Raw genomic sequence first — 26,678 nt, 5'->3', positions numbered from 1 at the left:
TATATATTATAATAATAAATTATAAACAAGAAATTATATTCTTCTTTTAATCCTATACTTAAACGTAAGCAAACAAAGTTTGCATGTGAAGTATATTCACAGCTAAACTAATTGAATATAGATGCTATTGACTTCACATCAATTTTTGCCTTAATATCCTACAATGTAAAGCACTCCTTTTTGGAGCAATTTACTTCACAACCAATCGAAAATACTTCAACTATCTCTAATCAGAATTTTAAAAATATGGTTATGCACCATTTTACCACTTGTATATGGAAAATATATGGCTTTTGCACTGATTTAACATCAGTATCATCCTATGTCTAGCTCCTACTGAAGAAACCTCAATAAAGGACAAAATCAGTCTAGGTAGGGATCCTTTCTATAATGCTGAGCAATATACATATTTGAAAAAAAAAAAAAAAAAATTGTGCTTTGCAGTATGGAACAGAATAATGATGTAAAGTCAACTCTCTCTCTCTCTCTCTCTCTACAAGTAGGTTAGTCATGAAGATAATTCAGGTGCACACTTTGTTTGCTTACACTTAGGTATGGGATGAAAACAGGAATATAATTTCTGGTCTATGAAAAATAGGACAGAACTGGATTTTATTAGCATTGGAATTGATGAGGTTATCTAAACTCCATTGGAGAATGGTGGTGGTTGATGTTTTGTAGGTTGATGAGTTGTGTAATCAATTTGGGTAAAATTTGTTACATAAAAATTTATGTACTAGTCCAATATAAAAAATATTCTGACAAAGAAAAGTTTTCACACCATTTTTTTCAATTTGTAAATTAATCTGCAGAAGTCTGGTTGTGACTTATCTGTTGACAGAGTTTCAGTAGTTTTAATGCCTGACCAAAACATTTCAAAAATCATAATAATGATAATGAATTAATCAAAGAAACAGTAAGTTACAAAAAGTCAAAATCCACCCATGAATCAATGAAGATATAGTCTGCTCTGAGAAGCCAATTAGATTCATATATCATCAGAAAAAAGTTATTATACAGTTCTTTAAATACCATACAAAATTATCTTAATATATACAAAATATATGAAGTATATACAAGAATATATATGCTTTGTATATGAAATTAAGGAAATTTCATACTAAATAATAATAATCAGTGATACTAAGGATTTTTAATAAAAATAACAAGAAAAACTTACAAATATATGGCCTTTGATTTCCCTTTTCAATCGTTTGCATTTAATTTTATATTTTTCATTGATTTCCTGATCTGCAAGGGTCCTTTTCCCACTGTATCTTTCTGTAGCAAAAGAAACTGAATGATTGCTGTCATCATCACTACCATATCCTGAAATAATAATATGACTATCAAGTTCAGGACTGCCATCATCTGAAGGGAGATCTCCAAATATCGATTCATTCATTGTGCGCTGAGCTAAATTGAGAAAAATCAAATTTTGTGTTAAAGCAGCAGTTATTAAATTAAAAATAAATATATTTAATAATAATGTTACACAATCCAGATCCCTCTTCCACAGGAGTTTATAGCTGTTTGGAATATATCTGATGTTATGACATGTTAGGATGAAGGGCTAGATGTTATCATCTAGCCCTTCATCTATTCTGATTACACCTAGATGCTAGGTGTAATCAGAGAAACTACAAAAATAATGTACAATGAATCAAAACTAGAAGCCTAAAGATTAAAAAGTTCCATATTTGTCTCTAGAGAAAAGGTTTTGGCTTATCTAATTCTTATCTTACTGACAGTACTGAAGTACCATAGGTTTAAAACCTCTCATATAATTCAAAGGAAAAAGTTTTTTTTTTTTCTGATGGTAAATAGGAATTCAATGCTCAAATATTCAGCAAGTAAATAATGGCTTCAGAATTATCAATTTTCAGACTTTTTAATATGCTGAGTTCAATGTTCAGATAACTCTTAAAACTACAAGAAACAGACACACTATCATAGATTTAGTAGTCATAAGACTTGTGAAAGGTCCTACTGTCACACACACAACTGATCAAACTGTTCCTAAAAGCAATTATTTTATAGATATTTGTGCCATAAAGTTTCATAAAATTAAAACGATAACACAAGGAAAGGAGTGAATAATATTTATTTAAAGGCCATATGTTTCAACTGGAAAATTACAGGTCATCATCATCAATGGCAAAATGCAGTTGAATACAAAGTAGAACTCAAACAATTTAAAACAGTGAGAGCCACATGATGTTATACATAAAACAATGCAAGTGAATAATAAGGAAACATATTACCAATTATTAATTTAAAACAATGTGTGAGCAGAATAACTCTCCCATACAGTGAGAGACAGTCATTGTGATTCAAGTTAAGATGGAGTAAAGCTTCAATGAGTTCTTTAAATAAACATCTGAACTTATAGTAACAATGGAGTAAGCGTGTTTCAGACCATAGGATGTTGCGGTCAATATCTATTCCATGTTGTGCAAGGCCAGATTTCACAGATTTCCTACTGATAATGTAAGATTGGTGTTCCTGCATTCTTTTTTCTGATGATATATGAATCTGATTGGCTTCTCAGAGCAGACTATACAACATATTTTCAATTCCTATAATTCTAGCTCAAATAAGGAGGAAACAGTGCATAGAGTCCACATCCCATACATCTCCAGCACCTCGGAACCAATCTAAATTTAAATTTTTATTGAGCCCATACATGAGAGGTTGGTTGATCAACTTATTTACATTTGATTTAAATGACTGTATCGTAATGTATTCCTTGGGAAACACAACAGAGGGGAGACTCCACAATACAGCAGTTGTAGGGATGAAGGAAAAGGAAAAGAAATTTGTTCTGTTTGTTTCTAGGGGCACTGTGAAGGGATGTTGAGCAATAGCTGCACATGTTCCAACAAGCTTGGTACTGAGTGGGGGAATTATTCATGTTACTTCGGATGAATATTTCCAATGGAAGTATCTGTAGAATACGGAAATATGGAAACCAAATGTCTTTGCAAAAGTGGAAGGAGTGAACTGGTAAGAGATAGGTCATTAATAAGTCTAATTGCTCCCCTCCGTATGGAATCGAGCAATTTGAGAGAGCTCCGTTCCATATGGGGGGAGAAATATTCGATGGTTGGGCAGATTTTGTGATTTGTATAATGTTAACAGCTCTTCAGGGGTGGAGCAAAAGAGAAATCCTAGTTTTTGTGAAGCTGAGGATGCAACGGTTGGTTGTGATGTGTTTATGCCAGGAGAGGTTTGATGTCAGGGTAATTCCAAGAAGAGAAATCTCAAATTGTCTGGAAATTTGGGTATTGTCAGAAAGAATATTGGGAAAAAATGGTTTTTTTTTTATGAAAAATAAGACAGAACTAGGTTTTATTAGCATTGGAATTGATGAGGTTATCTGAATCCCCTCCCATTGGAGGATGGTGGTAGTTGATGTTCAGTAGGTTGAGGTGAGTTGTGCAGGGTAAGGTTTATCAAATGAAAGGGAGGCGTGTGCTGTCGTCTGCAAAACTGTGTATTGGGTTGGAGGACAACTGAAGTAGGTCATTGATATATATTAGGAAGAGAGTTGGTGAGAGGACAGATATAATCATCCACAAGATAGAACCTTGTGGAACCCCAGCATTAGTTGAATGGTGAGAGGATAAGGAACCATCCACCATCATACAGAGTGTGTATCCAGACAGAAAGCTAGCAATTCAATTACAGAAGTCCTGGGACAGACAAATGATGGTAGTTTGCTTAGTAAGCCTTTGTGCCAGACCCAATCAAAAGCTTTGGAGATATCAAATGTAACCACTTGAGATTTGCCAAACTTCTCCATGGCATTTGTCCAGAGATGGGTGACATATGTGAGCAGATCTCTTGTTGATCGGCAGCAACAGAATCCATACGTGAAGTCTTATTAGGTGGGTACCTTCAAGGTAGTGTAGGAATTGGGAATTGATGATTTTTTTCCATTAACTTTAGACAGGACTGAAGTAAGCGAGATAGGGTGGTAGATGGATGGCAGTGACTTGTTGCCCTTCTTGAGAATGGGTTGAATAAAGGCCAGTTTCGAGGTTGTGGGATAGTACAGTGCAGTAAGGGAGTATATATAGGCGATATAGGATGGGAGTCAGTTCTGATGCATAAATTTTCAGGACAATTGGAGAAATGCCATCAAGAGGCCAGGAGACTTTTTTTTTGTGTCTAATTTGGACAGTATTTTTCTGATCTCATTCTGGCAAAAGGATATCGGGGGCATTGTATTTTGGCATATGGAATGGTTGGGGACATTTACCATTCTCAGTTATGCATGCATTGGAAACAAAGTGTGAAGCCAGAAGCTTTTTCTGTGGGTGATGATGCAATAGAGCCATCTGGGTATGATAAGGGTGGGAATAGTGTTGAGCAGAAGTAATGGTCAATTGCTTTGGTAAGAGACCAAAAGGCTCGGCTGCCATTTGGACAGGCTACTAGTTTCCTGCTTTTTGCTCTTTCAAACTTTGCTTCTTTGGAAGCATTGATTTTTTTTTTTTTTTTTTGCATCTATTTCAGGCTTCAGTATAATCTCTAAAGGAGGATGGGATTCTTGATTTCAGCCAGTCACAGAATATAGGGATAGGGCTTTCTGTACTGTTTCCTTCTTATCTGAGCTAGAATTATAGGAATTGAACATAATTGAAAATATGTTGTGTGGTCCACTCTGAGAAGTCATTGAGATTTATATATCATTTAATGTTAAAAAGTTGTTATAGCTGTTACAGTGTAGAGTATATAATGTGAGCACGACATAATAAAGTATAATAATCTCAATCTTCTGAGAGGGATGGTGAGCAATTGCTGTTGAATATAGCATTCAGTAAAGGTAAGTTTTCAACAAATGGAAGTAATTAGTTCACCTGACGATCAGCAGAAGAGTAGGATGTCTAGGAAGGATCGTTTGTTTTCTTTTTCTATTTCCACGGTGAAAATAATTCGCGGATGTATGTTTGTTTGCTAGAAAGGTAGGTAATGTATCTTCATTGTGGGGTTAGATTGCAAAAACGTTATCTATATAATGTATCCCAAAATGGCAGCAAAATAAATAAATAAAAAACTGGACAATACAGACATAAGGTGATTATTTTTAAAATCTTCTGAAATTGTGAAAATTCTATACATCTGCTGAAAAAAAAACACTACCATAATTAATAGAATGCCAGAAAAATTCTAAAAAACATATTTTCTTCCATCCAAAGGATACAGTGACTAACTCACCATTCATCAAGTTCAAAAATTATGAAGCATTGTCCCCCTGATGACTGCATTTGGTCAACTCCTTAATTTCCTTCTATTTCTGATATCTTTCGTACCTTCTATCTTTCAGGAAATCATAAAAGGTTTGATCTCTCTCTCTCTAGGAACATTTCCTGAAAAAAGTAAGAGCAGATATTTTATGTTTCTTTTATGTCTCTAGTGATATGGTTAGTGTTTCTCATGATGCATTGCTATTTCTTGTACTATTTTGTAAAGGATTTTATAGTTATGTTTGCATATGCTTCTGTGCATGTCCTACTTTATGTGCTAGCTAATCACTTTTGAATTACTTACAAAGCCTATCAATATTGTTCTGGAAACTTATTGTCATTTTTAAGCACATTAAGGCAGTGCTAGTCTTTCTATTTTTCTTCCCAGAGTCTCAAAATTTCATTTGGTTATCCCAGAGTTTTATCTGGCTTTCTTATCAGGAGTAATCCTTGAATTCATAAAATAAACATAAATAAAAATAGGTATTATTTCTGGAAAAATTCCCATGTTACTCCTCTAAAATAAACGATTATTTTTATGGCTAATAATAGCCTATTCTTGTTTAGGAGTGCCCCTTTTTTTACAATGTCATTTCCTCTTCATTCAAATTTTAGGGCATTACTGATATGTTATAAAACTAATATATGAAGAATAATATAGGGGGAAATTTTTGGACATACTTTTTTTGGATGTTGTTTGCTGTCTCCTTATCTCTTATGTCTCCTTATGCATTCATCTGCTGTTAAGCCATTAAAGGAAAGGGGTTTGAGGAAAGTGGGAGTAAAGTAATATGGGAGAATTATTTGAGAAAAAACCTTGGTTTTTTAAATACATGTATAATAATATTATTTTTATTAAGGGTGGGTAGAGAGCATTTGGGAGGAGGAGAGGTGAGAGAAGGATCTGGAGACAGAAATTATTTGTTGGGGAAGAGGAGGGATTGATGGGAAAAAAATCAGGGGTGGGAGTAACGAGGTGTGAGCTGTTTTGACAGTGTGTCATCTTCGGAACTCTTGGGGGAAGTGGAGGCTATGTCATGTCGGCTAGGTGTTTCTATCTTTGGTGTGCTTGTGTTGTTTCCCATTGGTCGGAGTCGTGACCTAATTTTTGTTATGTAGCTTCCAACTCTCGAATATTATGTAGGGTCGGTGGATGTTTATTGAGTTTTCATCACATTTTATGGCTATTGATATTCTAAGCATTGTTTCGTTGTCTTGTATGTCTAATATTATGGCCTTGTTGATATGTGGGGTATGTTTCTGTTCAAGGGTGTGGACTGCTATTTCAGTTTTTCCTGCACTTTGTATTCTGTTTTTCTTTTTGTTGTTGCATTTTTTATTGTTTAAATGTTCTGGAATAGGGATGTTACAGTCATGGAAGTGTTCTTGTAGTCTTGCCCATAAAGATCTGATAGTAGAATCTGTGTAGGTTCTACTTCCTTACCAAAAAGGATGTGATTTTTTGAGCTGCAGAATTAAAAACGCTAGTTTCCAGGAGGAATATCCTGCTTGCCTATGTCAAAGAATGACTAACTCAGGAAAGTTCAACATCATCACCATTAAATTCCTGATATGTATCCTCAAGGGGTGTATAGTATACAACGACAATACTACATGAAGTATTACTAACTTCCTTTCAAGAATTTTTCACGAAATTATTCCATTATCTGTATCTCAATGTTGTCACATCTTATGTTTCAGTCTTCTAAGGCATTTCTAACTGCATCAGTCCACCTAGATCATGGTCTTTTCCCTGCCATCATGGCATCAAACAATTGCTTTGCAATGACCATAATACCTGAGATTAGCTCTGCTTACAGATTTCTGATTGCTAACAATGTCCTTCTAATCTTCATTTCTAATATGTCTCTGCTATTGATGCCATCTGTTTAGTAATTTTTCTTAGGATTCTCAAAACTATGGCACCAGTAGTATTTTACTTCTAACCTAGTTCTCAGATCCATAAGTTAAAAAAGTGGTTTCAAATGCTGTCTTATACACTGATAGTTTAGTGCTTTGGCTAATTTTTTTTTTATTCCATATAAATTTATTCAGCTGATCCCCACAATACCAACAATGTTTATTTTATCATCTATTTCTATATTTAATTTGCCATCTTCACTAAAAATTACATTTAAATAGCTGAAATATTTTACCTGTTCTACAGGTTTTCCATTCAGAATGCAGTTGAAGGTTCCCATATTTCTGCCTATTTTCATATTTTAGTCTTTTATATTGCTAATTTTCATGTCATATTTGTTACAACAGTTATTTAACTATTATTATTATTGTTCCGGGCAACTCCAAGGAGTCGACAGACTCATTGAGGGAGGCCCTAACATCATGTCAAGAACAACTATTCGACATTCACACACTATCTATCATACCTTGCCTTGAACTCATTCACGGTCGTAACACCCACAACAGACTCTGGAAGCTTATTCCACTCATTCACTACTCTCCACGTAAAAAACCTAGCTCTAACACCCTTGTCAACCACGCTCTTGCCCAGCTTCCATTCATGGCCCCTAGTCCTCCCACCACCAGTCATATTTTCAAAAATATCTTCTGGATCAATCTTATAGAACCCCTTCAGTAATTTGAATGTCTCAATCATATCACCCCTCCTTCGCCTATCGACCAATTTCTGCAACCCACAAATCCGCAACCTGTTCTCATAAGGTTCATTCCACAGACCTGCTATCATCTTGGTCACTCGTTTCTGGATCCTCTCCACTTCCTCCCCATCACGAAGAAACCCTGCTGCCCATAACTGGGCACAATAGTCCAGATGGGTTCTTATCAAGGCTCGATACAGAGGAACAACAACTCGTTTGTCTCTGCATGTTAAAGTATTTTTCAGCAGCCAAGTGATTTCGTGAGCTGTTTTAGTCACTTTTGCAATGTGCCCATCTAAACTTCAATTCACTATCCACCAACACTCCCAAATCCCTGGCCTCATCAATCTCCTGCAGTACGGTTCCACCAATGCCATATACTGCTGCTATTCTTTTCACCCCAAAGTGCATAACCTTACACTTTGCCACATTAAATTGACATCCATTTTTCCTAGCCCAGTCCTCCAAACTATCCAAATCATCCTGCAAAATTTTGACATCCTGTGCACTCATAATTGCTCTACCCAACTTTGCATCATCAGCAAACAAGTGAACACTTCCTCTCAAATCCTTTCCTATATCATTGATGAACAAATTGAAAAGCAGTGGTCCAAGAACAGAGCCCTGTGGCACTCCACCAGTCACAAGCCATCTTTTAGACTCCACTCCTGAATAAACCACTCTCTGGTATCTCTCCTTCAACCACCCTCCTATCCATCTCACCAACCCTATATCTATCCCCATCTGCTCCAGTTTACTGATTAGGGTTCTATGTGGTATCCTATCAAAAGCCTTGGCAGGGTCCAGTAGTATTACTGTAAACCCATTACTCCTATCCAGTTCAGCCGTCGCTATGTTATAAAACGTGAGCAAGTTACTGAGGCATGATCTACCCTTCACAAAACCATGTTGTCCCCCATACAATATCCCATTTTCATCTATCCAATCCTGTATTCTTTTCTTGACTAATTTCTCTAAGACCTTGACAATGATTCCTGATATGCTAATCGGTTGGTAATTTACAACAGCAGTCTTGGAACCACCTTTATGCAGTGGAACTATATTCCCCTCTTTCCATCCCCTCAGGACTAACCCTGACCCTGGGACTCAAATTAAACAAAATGGTCAAGGGTACTGACAATTCTTTAGCTGCTTCTCATACAACATGAGCTGGTATACCATCCAATCCCACAGATGTATTGACATTGAGGTTATGCAATAGACTACTCACCTCCACTTCATTCACCACAATTCCCGTATAATCTACTGGTACATTCGTCTCTGCAATGTCACCACCTGGATGATATATTCTTGCAAAGTGCTCACTCAGTAACTCAACTATATCAACTGATTCAGTTATCTCCCTACCATCGGCATTCTTTAAAATCATTCTGCCATGTACATTTTTCCTTTTACTTGCTACATATCTAAAAAACTGTTTACGATTCTCTTTAGCCTACATGGCCAATGTTCTTTCATAATCCTTTTTTGCTTTTCTTACCACACTCGTTACCCTTCTGGCCTGCGCTTTATACCGTTTGTGTGCCTGCCGGTCACCTTTCTCCTTAAATTCCCTCCATAGTTGTTTCTTTTTTTGCAGCTCAAGCTTAATGGTGTTATTCATCCATTTAACCCCTAGTTGATTTATTATTCGGACTCTAGGTATACAGTCAGCCATTGCTTCATGCAAACACTTCTTAACCACCTGTACTATCGACTTCTAGTCCTTGCAGTTGTACATGCCATGGCACTGAACCAATCAAACTCCTAAGCTTGTCATACTTTCCAGCCCGATAATTCCACACGTACCCTGTCTTAATTGAAAATTCTACACCTTTAGCTACCTCCCAAGTCAAGACCCTATGATCACTCTCACCAATTGGTGGCAATGTGGTCATATTTGTTACAGCCAAATCCTCAGATGTAATTACTAGATCAAGCACTCTCTGACCCCTAGTATTTTCCATTACATGCTATCGCAGATAGTTATCCCTTAATAACCGCATAAAATCCAATTCCTTCCTCCCGTTGGTCCTCTCCTCACTCCAATCAATGCGACCAGTTGAAATCTCCCATAATAATCACCCTCCTTCCACTCATTTCTTCTATTTGCTTGTGCATACTGTCACCACCATCTTTTCCATCACCTGGTCTATAGCAGCACCCAATTATATATTTAGTTCTGCTAGCCACAATCTCACACCAAATAGCCTCAAATGTGCTCTTTTCTCTATCCTGCAATTCAACTTCTATTCTCCTTGGCTGCAGCTCATCAGCTATCATCAACAATACTCCTCCCCCCATTTTATTCTCCCTGTCATTCCTGAACACACTATACCCATCACATTCAATCCCACTAGCTATATCATCTACAGTCAGCCATGTTTCACTAATACCAATAACCTGTGGTCTGGAAGTGCCAACCATGGCCAAAAACTCTTCCTTTTTGTTCCTAATACTCCTAGCATTAGTGTACATGAATTTAAGACCCCCATTAGCCCCAACCCTACCTTGATGCCTTATATTAACTATCCCACTCTGATTTGTTGTCCTTATTTGCTCAGGCATGTTATATTCATTCTTACATTCAACTGCCTCCCTAAGGACTGTATATCCATCCCACCCCCCCTTTAATAAATCTAGTTTCCTTGAATTTGCACATCCCCACATTCAGCCACACTTTCTCAAGTCTTCTTACACTGTAACCATTCAAATGCAAGCCATCCATCTTATATAGATCCTTTCGCCCATCGAACTCACTCCACACGTCCACAAATTCCACACCACTCGTCATACATAATCCACGCATAAAGTCATTTGCAATTATGGCCCTCCTTTTAAACATTTCACTGTCATACTGTGGCAAAAGACTAATCATTCTAACTTTCTCACTCTTTTCTTTAGCTACCTCAAACAATTCATTCAGGTCTTCTATCATTTCCATTTTGTCTCCTTTCAAATCATTCATACCTGCCACAACAATCATTTCTTTCGCCCTTTCCTTTTGCTCTCTAATAGACTCAGTTACATCCTTTATGGTCGCACCAGGTTGGTACGAATTTGTCAAATCCTCTACTATCACACCTCGTACTAACGAGTCTCCATACAGCACTCTATCCTTCATTTTGTTCATGTTCACACTCGTAAGTCTATTTTTCCTGTCATAATTTTTATTATTGGCTGGTTCATTCAGTCGACTTTTGCTCATACGCTCTAGCTGCTGTTTTGCCCTTTGTATCGCACCATTCAACAACGCGATCTCACTCATTGCATCTATCTCATCTTTTTTATTCTCAAGTCTTCCATTAATACTATCATTCACACTCTCACAATTCTCTGGTACAACCTCTCTGTTTCTTGTCATATCCCTATTTTCTTCATTCTGAAGTTTGACAAAAATATCACACTCACGATCCAAAATACTCTTCAATTTCTCATTCTCCCTACATTTTCTACACGCATTCACTCCTTTATTATCATCTATCCACACTCCGACCGCACTTCGCAAAGCGTACATTTCACAGCTAGTACACTGACTCATTTCTTTTATACTACCGTTCTTTGATAAAGATGGCGAACCATCATTACTGGCTGCCATTTTCCTTCGTACTGGTGCCATACTTACTTGCAACATATTTTATCAAATTATAACACACCAAAAACACACAAAAAGATGCACTAAGAGATGCAAGGCAAACAAAACTACGCAATATTAAATAAATTTATCAACGATAACTGAAAATAATACTTATCTTATCCGGAACTTTCACGAACCCTACACACTACGATCCCTCTAGCGGTGACAGCCCCAATAAAATATGTTATAAAGACACACAAAATACTCTAAAAACACAAAAATCATTCTAATAAACTATAAAACCAATTTTCTAAGGAAAAATACAAAAAACACCAAAAATCACCAATTTTACATGAGCGCTAAATTACACCGATCACTCACTATATAACCTCGAACCCCCTATTATTGACTATTATTAACATCTGACCTCCATGGAGTCAGAGATTCATTGTAAGGATTCCTTTAGTTAAGGAATGCTGCAAACTTGTTTTTTTTTAAGAGTATATCATCATCTGCATAAAGTAAAAGCTGAGACTAAAGGTGAATAGGATATTGATGTGAATCAATCAGAACTTTGATATGAATACAGTTATGAGATTAAATGGTATATCAGCTTATGTATTATGAGAATGCACTAGAGAAATGGCAGTGCCCTTGTTCAGACTGTTTAAGTATCAGCTCTCAGTATATCCCAAGGGAGTGAGAAATGGGGAAAAATAGTTCCATCACATGAAGGAGACAAGCTCCAAGACAGAGGTAGCAAATTATCAATTACTTAGCAACTCAGAAGCTGTGGTCTAAGTAATGGAGAACAGCATAGTGGAGAATAAGTCATGTCTTAATAATTTACCCACTTTTTATAATAAAGTGACAGCTAAGTAAGATAAAGGAAATAGTTACACGATGTTACAGCTGCACTCCACACTTTGGTTAAAGACAAAATTCAAGAATCGGCAGATAAGAATGGATATCGTGAGCAGCATAGTGGAGGATAAGTCATGCCTCAGTAATTTACTCACTTTTTATAATAAACTGACAGCTGACAGAAGGAAATAGCTATACAATGATACAGTTGCACTTTGCAAAGGTATTTTGCAGGATACCATAAGAACTTTGTTATATAAACTAAAGCAAATAGGAATGGATGTGAAGCTGGTAATGTGGATAAAAGATAGCTGGTAGATAGTAATGACAGAGTAGTTTATAGAGAAGTAGAGTCCAGAAGATAGCTTGTGGCACACTAGTGGTGTGCCACAGGCCAATGGATACTTGGGTCAATGCTATTTAATTTGTACATTAATGATATAGGAAATGGTCTGAGAGGACATATTCATGTTTGTTTGTTTGTTAATGATACAAAACATATAAGCTAATCAGGGGGTTTGTTATCAGGTTGACATAGAGGATATTTTCATAGAATGGGAGAAGGATGTAGAACAAGAGCCATTGCTGAAAATTGTACAAGGAGGGTGTAAGCAGAGGAATTAGGAGAAGGTTCTTGCATGGAGAGTGGTTGGCGAGTGGAATGTATTACTTGAGCATGTTTTGAATGTAGACACAGAATCAGTTTAAGGAAAGTTGTATGAGTATTGTGTACGATAGTGTGTACCCTCCATGATGATTCTCTAACTCCATGGAGGTCAGATGTTAACAATGGAAAAATTACCCTAGTGAATCTCTTACAAACAATGCAAAATTACTACATCTAAAAATTTATAGATATGAATATGAAACTTCAAATTATTGAACAAGCTGTGAGAGATGAAGAAGTGGAGATTTTACATAATAATTTAATATTCAAATGTTTATTAAAAGCCAATAAAGTTAATTATTTTGCCTTTTGAGAAAGTTAACATTTCTTAATTAGTTTTTTAATTAATATTTACATTTTAATTTTTTTGTTACATTAAGTTTTTCCCCTCCTAAAGTAATTTAGTTACTTTACTTACCAACAGCAATATAAAGCAAACAAAATTTGATTATATATATATGTGTGTGTGTGAAGTAATGCCATTCTGGGATTAATATATATATATATATATATATATATATATATATAAACACTAGTCCTCACTGCTCCCCGATGATGAAATTTGCTTACCATAATTATAAAATTATTCCAAAATTTTATTCATTATGCTTATTGTTTTATTTATTATGCTTACAGTGATGTTTTTCTAGTTCCAAATAATCACGATAAGTGAACACCAACTACAATGGTGATTTTGGTTAGTTTATCAGCAAAAGTGCTAATAACCATTTATAATATCTATAGCAGGCATGGGCAACCTTTCCTAGTTCGGGGAGCCAAATTATCATTCTGTCTCCAAGATAAGGGCTGGACCAAATTATTAAATAAAATAAATTAATATTAAATGAATTAAAACAAGTTGCTATTTCACATTTCCTTTACTTATAATATCATGCTTTCGTATAAAGCTCTACATAAATTTTATAATATAAGGAATGGCATAACAATTTAATGTGAAGATTGGCCTTGTACTTCAACTACGAGACTATCAATATCAACGTTAATATTACTTAAGGATAATTGCATAAAATTTGAGGTTTTTGTAGGTTATTCTTGTCTGAATTTTTGATTTATTGAATTTCATCCTCGAAAAAAACTGTTCACACATATACGTACTGCCGAAAAGACAAATGATTTTTCTTGAAAGGGCGTGTAAATTTTGTATATTTTTCTTCCACCAAATAAAATTTATAAAAATCCTTCAAAGCAATGTTGTTAAATTGCGATTTTAGCACTAAATCTGCCTGAAGCTTAATAAGTTCCATCTGTAAGTTTTCTGGCACATTATTTACATCAGCATCCATCGGACAAGCAAATATAGCGAATGTGGAGTCTTTGTTTTTGAAGTCGGCAAACCTTGTATCAAATTGCTTTATTAGTGCCTTCAGTTCATCTCCATAACAATTATAAGGGATATTTTTATGAGTTGGTAGAGTAGGAAAATGATAACAATTTTTAACTCTTATCTGACTTTCCAACAATCTTAGTTTATTAGAAAAAAGCTTTGACATGTCCATGCAGTTCATGAACCAATTGTCCTTATTTTTGCAATTTAAGATTCAGTTTGTTTAGGTATCCGGTGACATCAACAAGGAATGCTAAATCACACACCCACTCATGATCTTTTACTTGGTTAATTGTACTTGGTTAATTTAATTGTTAATTTTACTTGGTTAATCCTTTTATGTCCATAAAATCTGCAATGTCTTGTCTCAGATCATAAAATCGTTTCAACATTTTACCTTTACTCAACCACCTCACTTCACAATAATAAGACAAATCTTCATAATCCAAAAATAGGTCTGCCACATACTCCTTAAATTGGTGGGGATTAAGTGCCCGTGACTTAATAAAGTTAATACTGGCTACTACAACTTCCATAACATTTGTGAATTTAATCGATTTTGCACACAGATTTTGTTAGTTTTGCAGTGAAAATTTGTTTAATTTTCCAGATGGATCTGTAGTTCTATTGCTCTTTCATGAACTATTCCAATAAATCCCTTCTGTGCACCAACCATTGCAGGTGCTCCATCAATGCATATGCCAGATAGTAAACTCCATCTAAGCCCAAATCTCTCGAAGACTGTGTTGACTGTTTCAAATATATCTTCACTGATAGTTGTTCTTTTTAACGGCCGAAGTGCCAATAATTCTTCTGTGATGTTGAGATATGCATCAACTCCTGAATAAATATTGCTAGTTGTGCTGTATCAGAGGCATCAGTGCTGTCATCCAAAGCAATTGAAAATGCTTCCAATCTAGCAATCTTCTCTTTTAAACTTTTTTTGATATCATCAGCCATAATTTCTATCTGTCGGACAACAGTACGTCTCGACAAACGAATATTCTTGAAGTCTTTTTTCTTTTCAGGACATATTATACTTGCAACATCCAGCAGACATTCTTTGATAAATTCTCCTTCACCAAATGACTTAGAATGCTTAGAGATTTTTTCACTTACCATAAAGCTGGCTTTGACAATGCTGTGGTGCCGCGTTCTTTGCTTGTTGAACATTTGCTGCTGGGTATCCAAGTTCTTCTTCAACTTCTGTATTTCATCTTTTCGTAGTTGTCCATCAATTTTTGGGTGATCCGCATGTCTCGAAGTAAAGTGTCTCCTAAAGTTGTATTCTTTGTTGACAGATACGGATTCGTTGCACGGCAAACATACAGGCAAACCTTTATTCAGAATAAAATAATAATCCTCCATCCAGTTGTCTTGAAATTGACGATTCTCTGCATCTACTTTTCTTTTTTTTGCAATAACCCCTGACATTGTCCCAAATTTATAAGCAATATTCAGAACTGTCAAACAAAACTGTCTTCTACACCGCAGGCACTGAACAGAACACAGCATCAATGCAGGCACCAAACAGAACATAACACCAATGCAGGCACTGAACAAAGCACAACACCAACTCAAGTAGCGAACTGACACGTTGTAACACGTTCACACACGCCGCTAGTCAAAGTGAGAAAGAGACCTTGGTTGGATAAAACAGTGTGTTTTGCGCAAGTCATATGATGTCAGCTTAATGTGAGTTAGTAGAACACACCATGTTTTCTCCCACCATGAATCAGACAAACTTCGCTGAAATAGATTAGGGCCGGATCAAAAGAAGTAGAGGGTTGGATCCGGCCCGTGGGTTGCCCATATGTGATCCATAGTCTCAAAACTTATGACAATCATTTGTGAATTTGATCATCACAATATTTTAATATGCACTTGCAATTCACCAGGAAACAAAACTCAACTGTTGCAAACAGCAACTTGTGGCCCTGTGGTTTTGACTTGGAAGATGAATAGACATGCAGGAGTATCAAAGAGACGGGAACATATGTGGAATTATAAGGTATTCGAAAATATTAGAGGTTTCAACAAACTTCTGTCAAAAGTAACGAAACGCAAGGTCAAGACTTTGTGATAATTTAATGAAGTAATGCCATTCTGGGATTAATAATGGTCAAAGATAAACTCATTATAAAGTAAGCACTACACATAATGTGGCTACTAGTTATTAGAATCACACACTTTATATAAACAGATGTCAAAGAAGAACTAAAAATTGACTCAGTATTGGACAAAGTATATGATTGTCAAAAGGTGTAGACAGAATATATCAAAAGAATGGACATTTCAAGACCATCCAAAAAATTATTCCAATAAACACAGTTGGAGGAGTTAGGGATGACCAAGAAAACAATGAAAAGAGACTGGAAGAGGCCTAAATCCCTGAAAGGATGATGATGAGATGTCAAAATGAATTCAAATAATTGAAATGCACCATAATTTCACTGCTTAACAAATCACATGTTAAAAAGCAATAATTCTGCTAAGTATTTAGAACAGATAATGTAAATGCCCTAATCCTAACAAATGATTGTGATTAATAACATTTCCCACAGTACTTTTCTGCTGCAAGCATTCCCTATGATCTGTACTTTTATACTTTACTCAGTAGCTAGCTTCAATTGATCCCTTATCTTATTACTGCTGTATAATTTAACTATTTTCATAAAAAAGATGTTGAAAGTTTATTTTTCACTTGGTTAGACTATAATAAATTTAGTTTAATCCTTTATCCAAGTGTGAGCAAACAGAGTTTGTGCCTGAAAGTATCTTCAGGACTGGGGTAAGGTGGTACAACACTGGGCAACTCGTTGCAAAGGTGGAGCAAGCTAACATCACTCCTGTTTCAGTATCTCCCATAATGCAAAACACATCTCCTTGCAGATATGTCTAATGTTATGCATTAAGGGAAGGGCCACTACCCAGACTAGTTACGACCTTTATTGGGGTCTCTTCAGCGGGAGCCAGGCCCAAGTGGAGATACCAGGCAGAAGCATTAGCAAGATCATCTCTATCTATAGGAGTTGCCAAACGGTGTGCCTCCTTTTTAATAAATTACTCTGGATTTAGAGAAAGATGTTGAAAGTTTACCTTTGCAACGAGTTTCCCAGTGTTGTACCACCTTACCCCAGTCCTGAAGATACTTTCAGGTGCAAACTTTGTTTGCATACACTTGGATTTATTATATTTTCATAAAAATATAATAAATTTTTATGAAAATATAATAATGAAAACAGATTTTAGTATAAGAAAAGTTTAGAAAAGGTAGGATGCATGAAGAGTGTTTGCCTGGAGTATTTTTTTGGATGTTTGACAATAATCTCATCCACCCTTTCACCACAAATGATAGGGGTGAAAGGGTGGATGAGATGATTGTGATGGTAAGAATGAATGACCTGAGAGGCAATGTAAATTGGGCAGCAAGAGATAATAGATTCTTGCTTGAGGTTGTGCAAAAGAAAATGCAGAGAGGAAAGTGTGCATGTTGCCTAGGTATGATGGTGACAAGCTGAGCAGAAGAGCAGTAATATTGAATAACATAATAGCTAGAATGTGTCAGAAGAGAGGATTGGAATATGTGGATGCTTAAAGGTCATTTGAGGAGAGAAAGGAATTGTATGCAAGAGACCACTTGCATTTGAATGAGGAAGGATGTAGGCATCTGGAGAGATTCCTGTTTTCTGAATGAGTAGGTGTGTCAATGCAGGGAAACTAGAATAACCAGGGTGGCCTCTTGTGAGAATGGGTGCTTAGGAGAATGGGCCAATTAACGCTAAGAATGGGCCAGGTAACGCTAAGCCCAGTGGAGTCTAGAGAGGATAATGCTAGGTATAGAAACAGTGGCATTTTTATGCTTTATACTAATCCCAGGAGTATCCGGAATAAAGGAGAGAAATTGATTTAGCTGATAGCATCAACCTGACCAAAGATTATTGGGATCGCTGAGATGTAGTTGACAGAAGAGGATATAATAACAGGAATAGAAGTAGCAGGGTACAGCATTTTTCGGCAAGATAGGCAGGGAAAGCGTGGTGGTGGAGTACTGCTTATGATAAGTGACAACTTATGTCCTCTAAGAGTGGAGGTTTTGGAAGGCAGTGACACTAATGATTTTGAAAGCATATAGTGTGAGGTAGAGGTGGGCTAAACAGGATATTTAGTGGGGTGTTGCTACAAACCAAGGAGCACAGAGGGTGGAGACCAGAAGATGTTTAGACAGTTGAGCTTGGCAAGTGCAAAAAGAATGATTGTTATGGAAGATTTTAACTATAGCAGTATAAATTAGGGAGAAAAAGATGCATGTAGCAATAAGAGAATGGAATTTCTAGAATTCTTGAGGGATAATGTCTTAGGCAACATGTAAGAGGGAACAAGAGGTTCAAGAATTTTGAATTTGGTCATAGCATCAGAAGAGTTGATAATAGCTGAGATGACATCTCTCCCACCAGTTGGAGAGAATAACCATGTGGTTTTGACTTGGAAGATGGATAGACATGCAGGAGTATCAAAGACACAGGAACATATGTGAAATTATAAGGCAGGTGATTATAATAGTCTTAGATATCAACTCGGGGAAGTTTCATGGAGGGAGGAATTGGAAGGCCGGGATATCATTAGTGCTCAGGAAATTGTGAAGGAATATTTATTACCAGCAATAGTAAGCTGTATTCCACAAGTAAAGAAGAGGGCACAATTCGGTGTAAAGTGGATGACAAACAATATTAAACAGGAACGACATGTGAAAAAGAGGCTATGGAAGAGATATAAAGAGACAGGTGAAGAGCAGATGCATGAAGAATATAAAACACAGGCCAGGAGAGTAACTAGTATGGTAAAGAAGGCAAAACTGGAATATGAGAAGAGAGTGGGCCTAAGATCCAAAGAAAATCCTATGGAAATTTTTAGCTATGTGGCCAGTAGGAGGAAAAATGACTGTGGAAGAATGACATTGTGGGATAAAAATGGGAATAGAGTGACTGATGCAGAGGACATAGTAGAATGGTTCAATGAACACTTTAATGGAGTATTTGATCCTTGAGGAGTAAATTTTAATACTAGACGGATAGGGCAGGTTCGAGGTTTAGAGGTGCAGGAAGGGGAGGAGGAGAGTGTTTTCCAAATACTGAGTACTCTTGGTGCCAGTAAAGCTGTGGGATTGGATGGTATTTCACCACAAATTTTGAAAGAATATGCTAAAGAACTGACAGCTCCTTTAACCTGGCTTTTCAATGAAAGTCTAGCTATAGGAAAGGTGCCCAGGGAATTGAAGAAAGGGAATCGAAGAAAGTCATTCTTCCAGTCTGCTCCCCCCCCCTTATGCCACTGCATAAGGGGGGGAGCAGACTGGAAGTGTCAATTATAGCTAGTTTGTGTGTCATCAGTAGTTGTTAAGATCTTGGAGAAATTAGTGAGTGACCGTATACAGCATTGGGCAGATGAGGGTAATGTTATCTGTGAGAGTCAACATGGATTTGTTAAGGGGGTGCTCTTGTTTTAGTAATATGCTAGCCTTTCACAATAAAGTTACAAGAATAGTTGATGAGAAAATACTGCCATTTTCTTGGATTTTAGTGAATACATTTGACAGGGTGCCACATGATAAGCATTGTCAGTGGATTGCAGGGGAATATTCGGTTGTTTGCAGATGATGTGAAGCTGGGAAGGGTTATTAATAATAATGCAGATGTGGTAGCCCTGCAAAAGGATTTGAATAAACTAGACATATGGGCAAATGAATGGGGGTGTCAGTTTAATGCAGCAAAATGTAAGATCTTGAGGTTTAGGACACTTCATACTCCATTGGAGAAGTTGTACTGGAGGATGCAGGGGAGACACGAGATATGGGGGTATGATTGATAGAAACCTGAAATTCAGGGGACATATTGCAAAGGTGGTGAAGGTCACACAGAGGATTGCTGTAATACTGAGAAGGACGGTGACCTGCAGAGATAAAAGGGTTATCATTCCGTTGTATAAGACTCTGATCAGATCACACTTAGACTAGTGTTCTCAAATTTGGTTCCCAGGATTTGAGGGGATAAATTAACTGTGGAAAGGCTAAAAGGTGGATAACAAAGCTAGTTTTCAGGACTGTGCAACGTATGAGGATTGGCTGAGGGAATGTGGACTGCAGAGTTTAGTGGATAGAAGAAGGAGAGGTAATATGATTGAGACTTTTAAACTGTTGAGGAGGCAGTTACAGGGTTGATACTGGGGAGTTCTTTCACTTGGTGGAACAGTGGGAAGGAGTGATGACAAGGAACCATCCCTGAAAGTTACGAAAGGAAGCTGTGGGCAAGAGGGTGAGGAGTTGTTTCTTTGGGTGGAGGGTGGTTGAACAATGGAATGCATTTCCTGATAGAGTGATGAGAGCAAGAACGGTCAATAATAATAATAAATGACATGGAACTGCACCAAAGTTTGCTGGTTTGTAAATTTTCTTCTCGCTTCTGCAGATAAAATAGATGAGTTAAAATTACATCTAACCGTTATATCAAAGCTTTCAAAGACCAGTAAAAGTAACTTTTACTGGTCTTTGTAAAAGTTTGTTTGTAGGTGTTTGTATATAATATTTGTGTAGTTAAAAATTAGCCTGTGTTAATAAACGGTTTAGGATTAGGATCACCATGAGAGGGCTAAAGCTGCAAGTATATAATTGCATGCGTGTTTGTTTGTATGTGTGAGCCTTTAAGGAAAAGAAGAGATAAAAAAAACTCCTTAAGAGTTTTTTTTTCTCCTCAGTCAAGTCACCTATGCATCACTGGGTTGCATACACAACCCAGTGATGCATAGGTGACTTCTTTATGTAAAATGATTCAATTAGGATGGCCAACTAGATAAGAAAAAAATTTAAATGCATCTAATTTGAGATATTTTCTCAGCTCATCCATTGAACTACAACATACAATTCAGCTTTTCTACCTCCAAACATTAAGCTGGTGATTCAACCTCTTGACCAGGGAATAATAAAACTCTTCAAGATGTTTTATAGATTTCTTTTGAGATGAAGGATCATCCGGTCCATAAGCATGGTATGAACTTCACATTTTATCATTAAATAATAAATGCGAAAGACTTCACATGATGAGCACCTGAAATTTCGAGAATAATGATCCTTCTGCAATAATATCCTATGTGTTCAACCGTGTCGGGTTTAAACCCTGAAAGTGAATATGAACTTAAATGTAACGAGTGGAAGAATATGATTTGAATGAAGAATATTACATAATATTGAAAATTCTTTCCAAACGCTGATTTGACAACACGTGGAAAGTGGCAATTTTAACAAATAATCCTTTTACAAAGTGCGAGTATACGAATGTAGCAGTTACAAATGTATAATTACAATATAAACTCATTAGTTTGCTAAGATGTTTCTAGGGGACAGGTAACATAGTGCAATATATATAACAATTTCTCCATGTACTATTCCAAATTTACAAATGCCAGCGGAATAACCGGCGCTTTTATATCAGAATGACATACACTTTGCTTTCATTTTATTAATTCCTTTAACCTTACCTTTTTGAGAATCACACGAAATCCGGAAACTATAACCATTTTTAATGATTTTTATAAAGACTGCTGAATACCATTACAAAATATGTAATATAGGCAAAAATATACTTAACATTATATCAACAAAAATCCACATGTGAACCATATATTTCCCATAACAGTTTTGTTCCTGACGACAGCGCTCCCACTAAACCCAAGTTACAACTTTTTTTTTTTCTGGAGATTCTAATAGATTGGAAGCTTTTTAATCTAACATACACAGCCACGCATATAGTACCGTGACAGCGTGAAATTAAAAAATAACCATAATCCGGAAACCAAACACGGTACTCTTTTACGTCACACCAAGCCCTGTAAGCAGGGTAGTTGTCGCGCATCATCAGATAATGAAATTTACCTACCTAGGAATATTCACAGACATGTGGGATTCGAAACAGCACTCGCTTAGCTAAGAATGAAGATGCTAACCTCTCGAGCAACCGGACTGAAAAAGGTGAAGGTACATACCAAAAATTTTCAAACTTTTTCAACTAGGGCTCGCCAAGACGCTCCTACCATTAATAAATATCTTCTCATATTAATATACAGGCAGAAAAGCTGCCTGCATCGCTTGGTCTTCCACAATTACTTTCACTACGGGATAACAGCATGGAAGCACTCTCGGTAATCCTCGTCTTGTCATTCATCATTCTTTCAACCAGGGCCGGATTAAGACTCATAGAGATCCTAAGCACTTAAAAGATATTGTTGCCCCATATATATGTAATTTAAAATATAAATAATAATAAACCATAAAATAAATCTTTTATTTTTCAAAATGAAACAAAACTTATAGTAAGATGGAAAATAATGTTTATTTTTGTATGCTTCAACTATACTTAGATTTGAAAAATTTTCTCAGACTTTTTTTAATTGCAAAGTCTTTGATCAGATCCTCAAAATTAATCGTACATAACACATCTGCTTCCATACTTAGTAGAGATAAAGCATTCAACCTGCTTTGTTGCGTAGTTGCTCTGGTGGGATTTTTAATATACTTCAACTGAGAAAATGAACGCTTAGCTGAGCAATTTGTGACCATTAATGTTAAAAATATACGAAAGGCAACGTCTACATTTGGAAAGGCACACTAAATTACAATTATTTTATAAAGGTCAGCATGACTGAATCTTGTTTTTACATTTTTTGTTGCACTGAACTTGCACTGGCGCACATATGAGTGAAACTATGGAAGCTCAGCTGAGAAATTAGCGTTCAAGTCCTCTGGGTAAGCATCAATCAGCTTTAGACAACACTGAGAATACCTTTCAATTTCAGTAGATTATGAAGTTACTGAAGTAGCATTATGTGGCACATCTCTCCTCTTCTTCTCATCTCAGTTTCAAGTTTGTCAACAACTGTGTAAAAGGTTGTGATACGAAATTTATCTCTGGCATTCAGATATACTTCTGGAGCATCTCCGTCATTGGATGCCTTTTTTCTGATACGTTTGCGAGATTGAGCTGCCTAGTAATCAACATCTGGTAGCACTTCCTTTGTAGCTACTTCATATCTTTCAAATTCATTTCGTGAAGTGCACAATTGGTCAGCTAATGATCCATACAGATCTGCACATGTTTTTAAGTTGACATCCTTATTCTGTAGAACTTGGCTTACTCTATGAAAATTTTGCAAAATCTCATCCCAAAAATTCAACATAAAAACAAATTCTAGCTCTTGCATCTTATTTACAATATTATATGCTTCTCTTCGAGTGTCTCCCTTTTGTGATTGGTCTTCGGCTATACAGTCTAACGCTTCTAAAATTTGAAGGAAAGATTTCAAAATTGCTGCTGTTGCCATAGCATGTGCCTCCCATCGGCCATCTGGTATCAGAGAGGGATTTTAAGACATTTTCATTTCCAATAGAACCTTTAAGAATTGTCCACCGGCTGGTTGAGGCTGAAAAAAAAAGGTATAGAGCAACCTCATTCAGAGAAGAAATTATCCGCCTCTTGACAGCAGTCAACAGTACTTCTGCCTTAGTGAATTTAGTGAATGAGCTGCACAGGGCACATATATAGCAAACTTGTTTGTTTCTAAAATTTTTTGCTGCATCCCATTATAATGCCCAGACATGTTAGCAGTGTTGCCATAAAACTGGCCTATACATTTTGAAAAGTTTAGCTGACAAACTTTACGTAAGTACTGCAACACCTGATTTGCCATTTCCTCACCGGTATGGCTTGTTGTTTCCAGAAAGATTAAAAAGAGTTCAATAGGCTGTCCGTCTTTTAAGTACCTAAGTACAACGCTTAACTGGTCGATATGTGACAGATCTGGCGTTGAATCAACTGACAAACTAAAATAACCAGTAAATTTTACTTCATCAACAATAAGCACGTGTACCTTTTATGCGATCAGTTGAATGAGTTCCTCACAGGTGGCTTTCGACAGATAAGAAGGATTTACTTGCCACAATTTCCATATTTCGCAATGTGACCTGCTAAAAATGGATCAAACTGACTTATGAGCTCAACCAGCCCTAAAATGTTGCCATTTTGCAATGATCCAAATCTCTCTTCTGTTCCTCGAAAACCAAGCCACGTTCATCTAACGTACGAATAACAGCTATGCCATCCCTCAGGACATGTTCCCACTAACCACACTCTTACTGAATTTGTTTTTCCAACTGTTGTCCCAACCCTACACCTTGTCTGCGAGTTAAGTAGGTTAGCATAGAGTCTCAGTGAGTAGTGCTTTTTTCATGTTGATCAATTACAATAGTATTTCGCCAGTCACCGAACCCTTCTCTAGTAACAAAATGAGAGAAATGTTTAGGAGCAAACAGTTAACAAACAAAACAATAAACTTATCAAGTTGATGGTGAATACAATAACCACTCTCTCTTCTATTCCTCACCATTGGCTTTTGTCCCAACAAAAAGTTTCTGCGAACAGTATCTTACTGGTTCGCCACTACTGAAATGTCGGTAAGACTTGTCAAATAGCCCATCGTGGTGTTAACATTCACTGTGTCCACAAGCAGTCCAATAAGTCATGTCATCAGCAGAGAAATCAAGCCACAACCCTGATCTTTTGCTATATTTACTTCATCTTTTGCAGACTGAATCATTTCACCACCATCACCATGGCCCACTAAACTTTCATTTTCCGCAATTATTTCAACCTCAGAATGTTTTGTAAAGCAACTTGCATCAACATTTGCAGTAAAGCTATCAAGAGAATTTACAGACAAAGTGAGGTCAGTAGTAAGACATGTGCTAGATGAACCTATTTGTGACATCTTGATGATTCCAACATCATCATATTTTGATTTTGAAGAGATCAAAGTGGGATTTGTGTCCACTTCTGATGACAGAGATTGGCTCTGATCAGGAGTTGGTATATAATGATGTGGAACTTATTTTACCGGAGTCGCACTTCTGTGACAGCTAGGTCTTTTACCGGAGGCATGTTTCTGAGATAACCAAGTGATTTGTTTTATATTTGTTTGTGGGGCCTTTTATAAGACATAATTTATTAAAACAAGACCTAAAACAGACAGGAAAATAAAAAAATAAAATGGTAAATAAAATTATAAAAAATTACCTCATTTGACGAAATGGTAGTGCCAGAAAGCGTCGTGAGCAATAATAAGTGTAAACGAACCGTGATGCACGTGGTTAGAGTTTTATTAGACCTTCTACCTTCTATTGAAAAGAAGCAGGTAACAGTAAGAAAGATAAAAACAATGAAAAACTAATTAAAAGTTAATTTAAATTAAATTTGTCATCTAATTAAAGCAGAAATTCTGTGGTGCCCCCCCTTTCCATGATGCCCTAAGCATGATTATTTTGTTAATGGTTAATCCAGCCCTGTTTTCAACATTATCCCACACCCCATTTTAGCATTTTATCATCCACGAAATTGACATCTGCTTCGTATTAGAGTACTATAAGAGTATTAAAGATGCCAAGAAATTATATACTTGGTTTAATCCTTTATCCAAGTGTAAGCAAACAGAGATCGCTTCTGAAGTATTTTCAGGACAGGGGCAACTCGTGGTAAAGGTGGTGTGACTTCATATCACTTGCCTTAGTATCCCATAATGCAAAGCACACCTCCTTGTGGACATGTATAGTGCTATGCATTATGGGAATGGTCACTACCCAGAACGGTTTCGACCTTTATTGAGGTCTCTGCAGTGGGAGCCAAACCCAGAGGTGATAGGAAGGTTGGAGTAATGCAGAAGTCATATTTTCATATACGAGTTGCCAAAAGGTTTCACACCTTATTATTAAATAACTCTGGATTATAGAAAGGATAAAACGGTCTCTTTTATTTCCTGTACGAAAATAAGAGGCGATAGCAGATTTTTTAATGAGAGTTATTATTATTATTATTATTATTATTATTATTATTATTATTATTATTATTATTATTATTATTATTATTATTATTATGAAATATGGAAGCAGAAACAACACAATTAGTACAACATACACCAGGATATTAAAGAAAAATCACATGCACATATACACCAAAACAGAAACAGTAAATAAACAATAATCCCACTGTCTTCACAAAAGGTTAATGTAGTTTCCGAGACGATAGGATTATAACGACACGTCATTAGTTCAATACTACAAATAATATCCATATCACATTATATTTACTAATATCAATAGAGCATCATCCCTGTACATGACTCATAATGATATTATTCATTCTTATGTCAATGAGTTTCATCCCTGGATACATATAATTCTCTTTCTTTGTGCATATTATAATTCTGTCTTTGTCTTAGCGCACATCTATAAGTATTCTTTATAACACAATTTAACTTG

The 26,678-nt window shown here is 36.3% G+C and overlaps 1 protein-coding gene across 3 annotated transcripts in view; it reads right to left on the bottom strand.

Moving 5' to 3' along the window:
* The window catches only part of LOC150100550 (transforming growth factor beta regulator 1), a 166,184-nt gene extending 144,147 nt beyond the window's left edge, over window positions 1-22,037 (bottom strand). The window contains exons 1-3 of one of the 3 annotated variants that reach the window (XM_090401902.1): window positions 21,854-22,036; window positions 5,224-5,375; window positions 1,181-1,416 (exon numbers count right to left, since the gene is read on the bottom strand). In XM_090401902.1, the coding sequence (XP_090258028.1) occupies window positions 1,181-1,416; window positions 5,224-5,230 (243 nt within the window). In that variant the 5' untranslated portion in view covers window positions 5,231-5,375; window positions 21,854-22,036. Of the gene's footprint in view, window positions 1-1,180; window positions 1,417-5,223; window positions 5,376-21,853 lie in introns of all 3 variants that reach the window. The other 2 variants (XM_090401903.1, XM_090401904.1) reach the window with 2 other exon arrangements.
* Window positions 22,038-26,678: the final 4,641 nt, after the last annotated feature.

This window comes from Typopeltis vanoorti, chromosome 12, assembly GCF_054136105.1.
Source record: "Typopeltis vanoorti isolate ZY-2024b chromosome 12, IOZ_Tvanoo_1.0, whole genome shotgun sequence".
NCBI classification, from domain to species: domain Eukaryota; kingdom Metazoa; phylum Arthropoda; class Arachnida; order Uropygi; family Thelyphonidae; genus Typopeltis; species Typopeltis vanoorti.
This window is presented reverse-complemented; position numbering and strand designations above follow the sequence as displayed.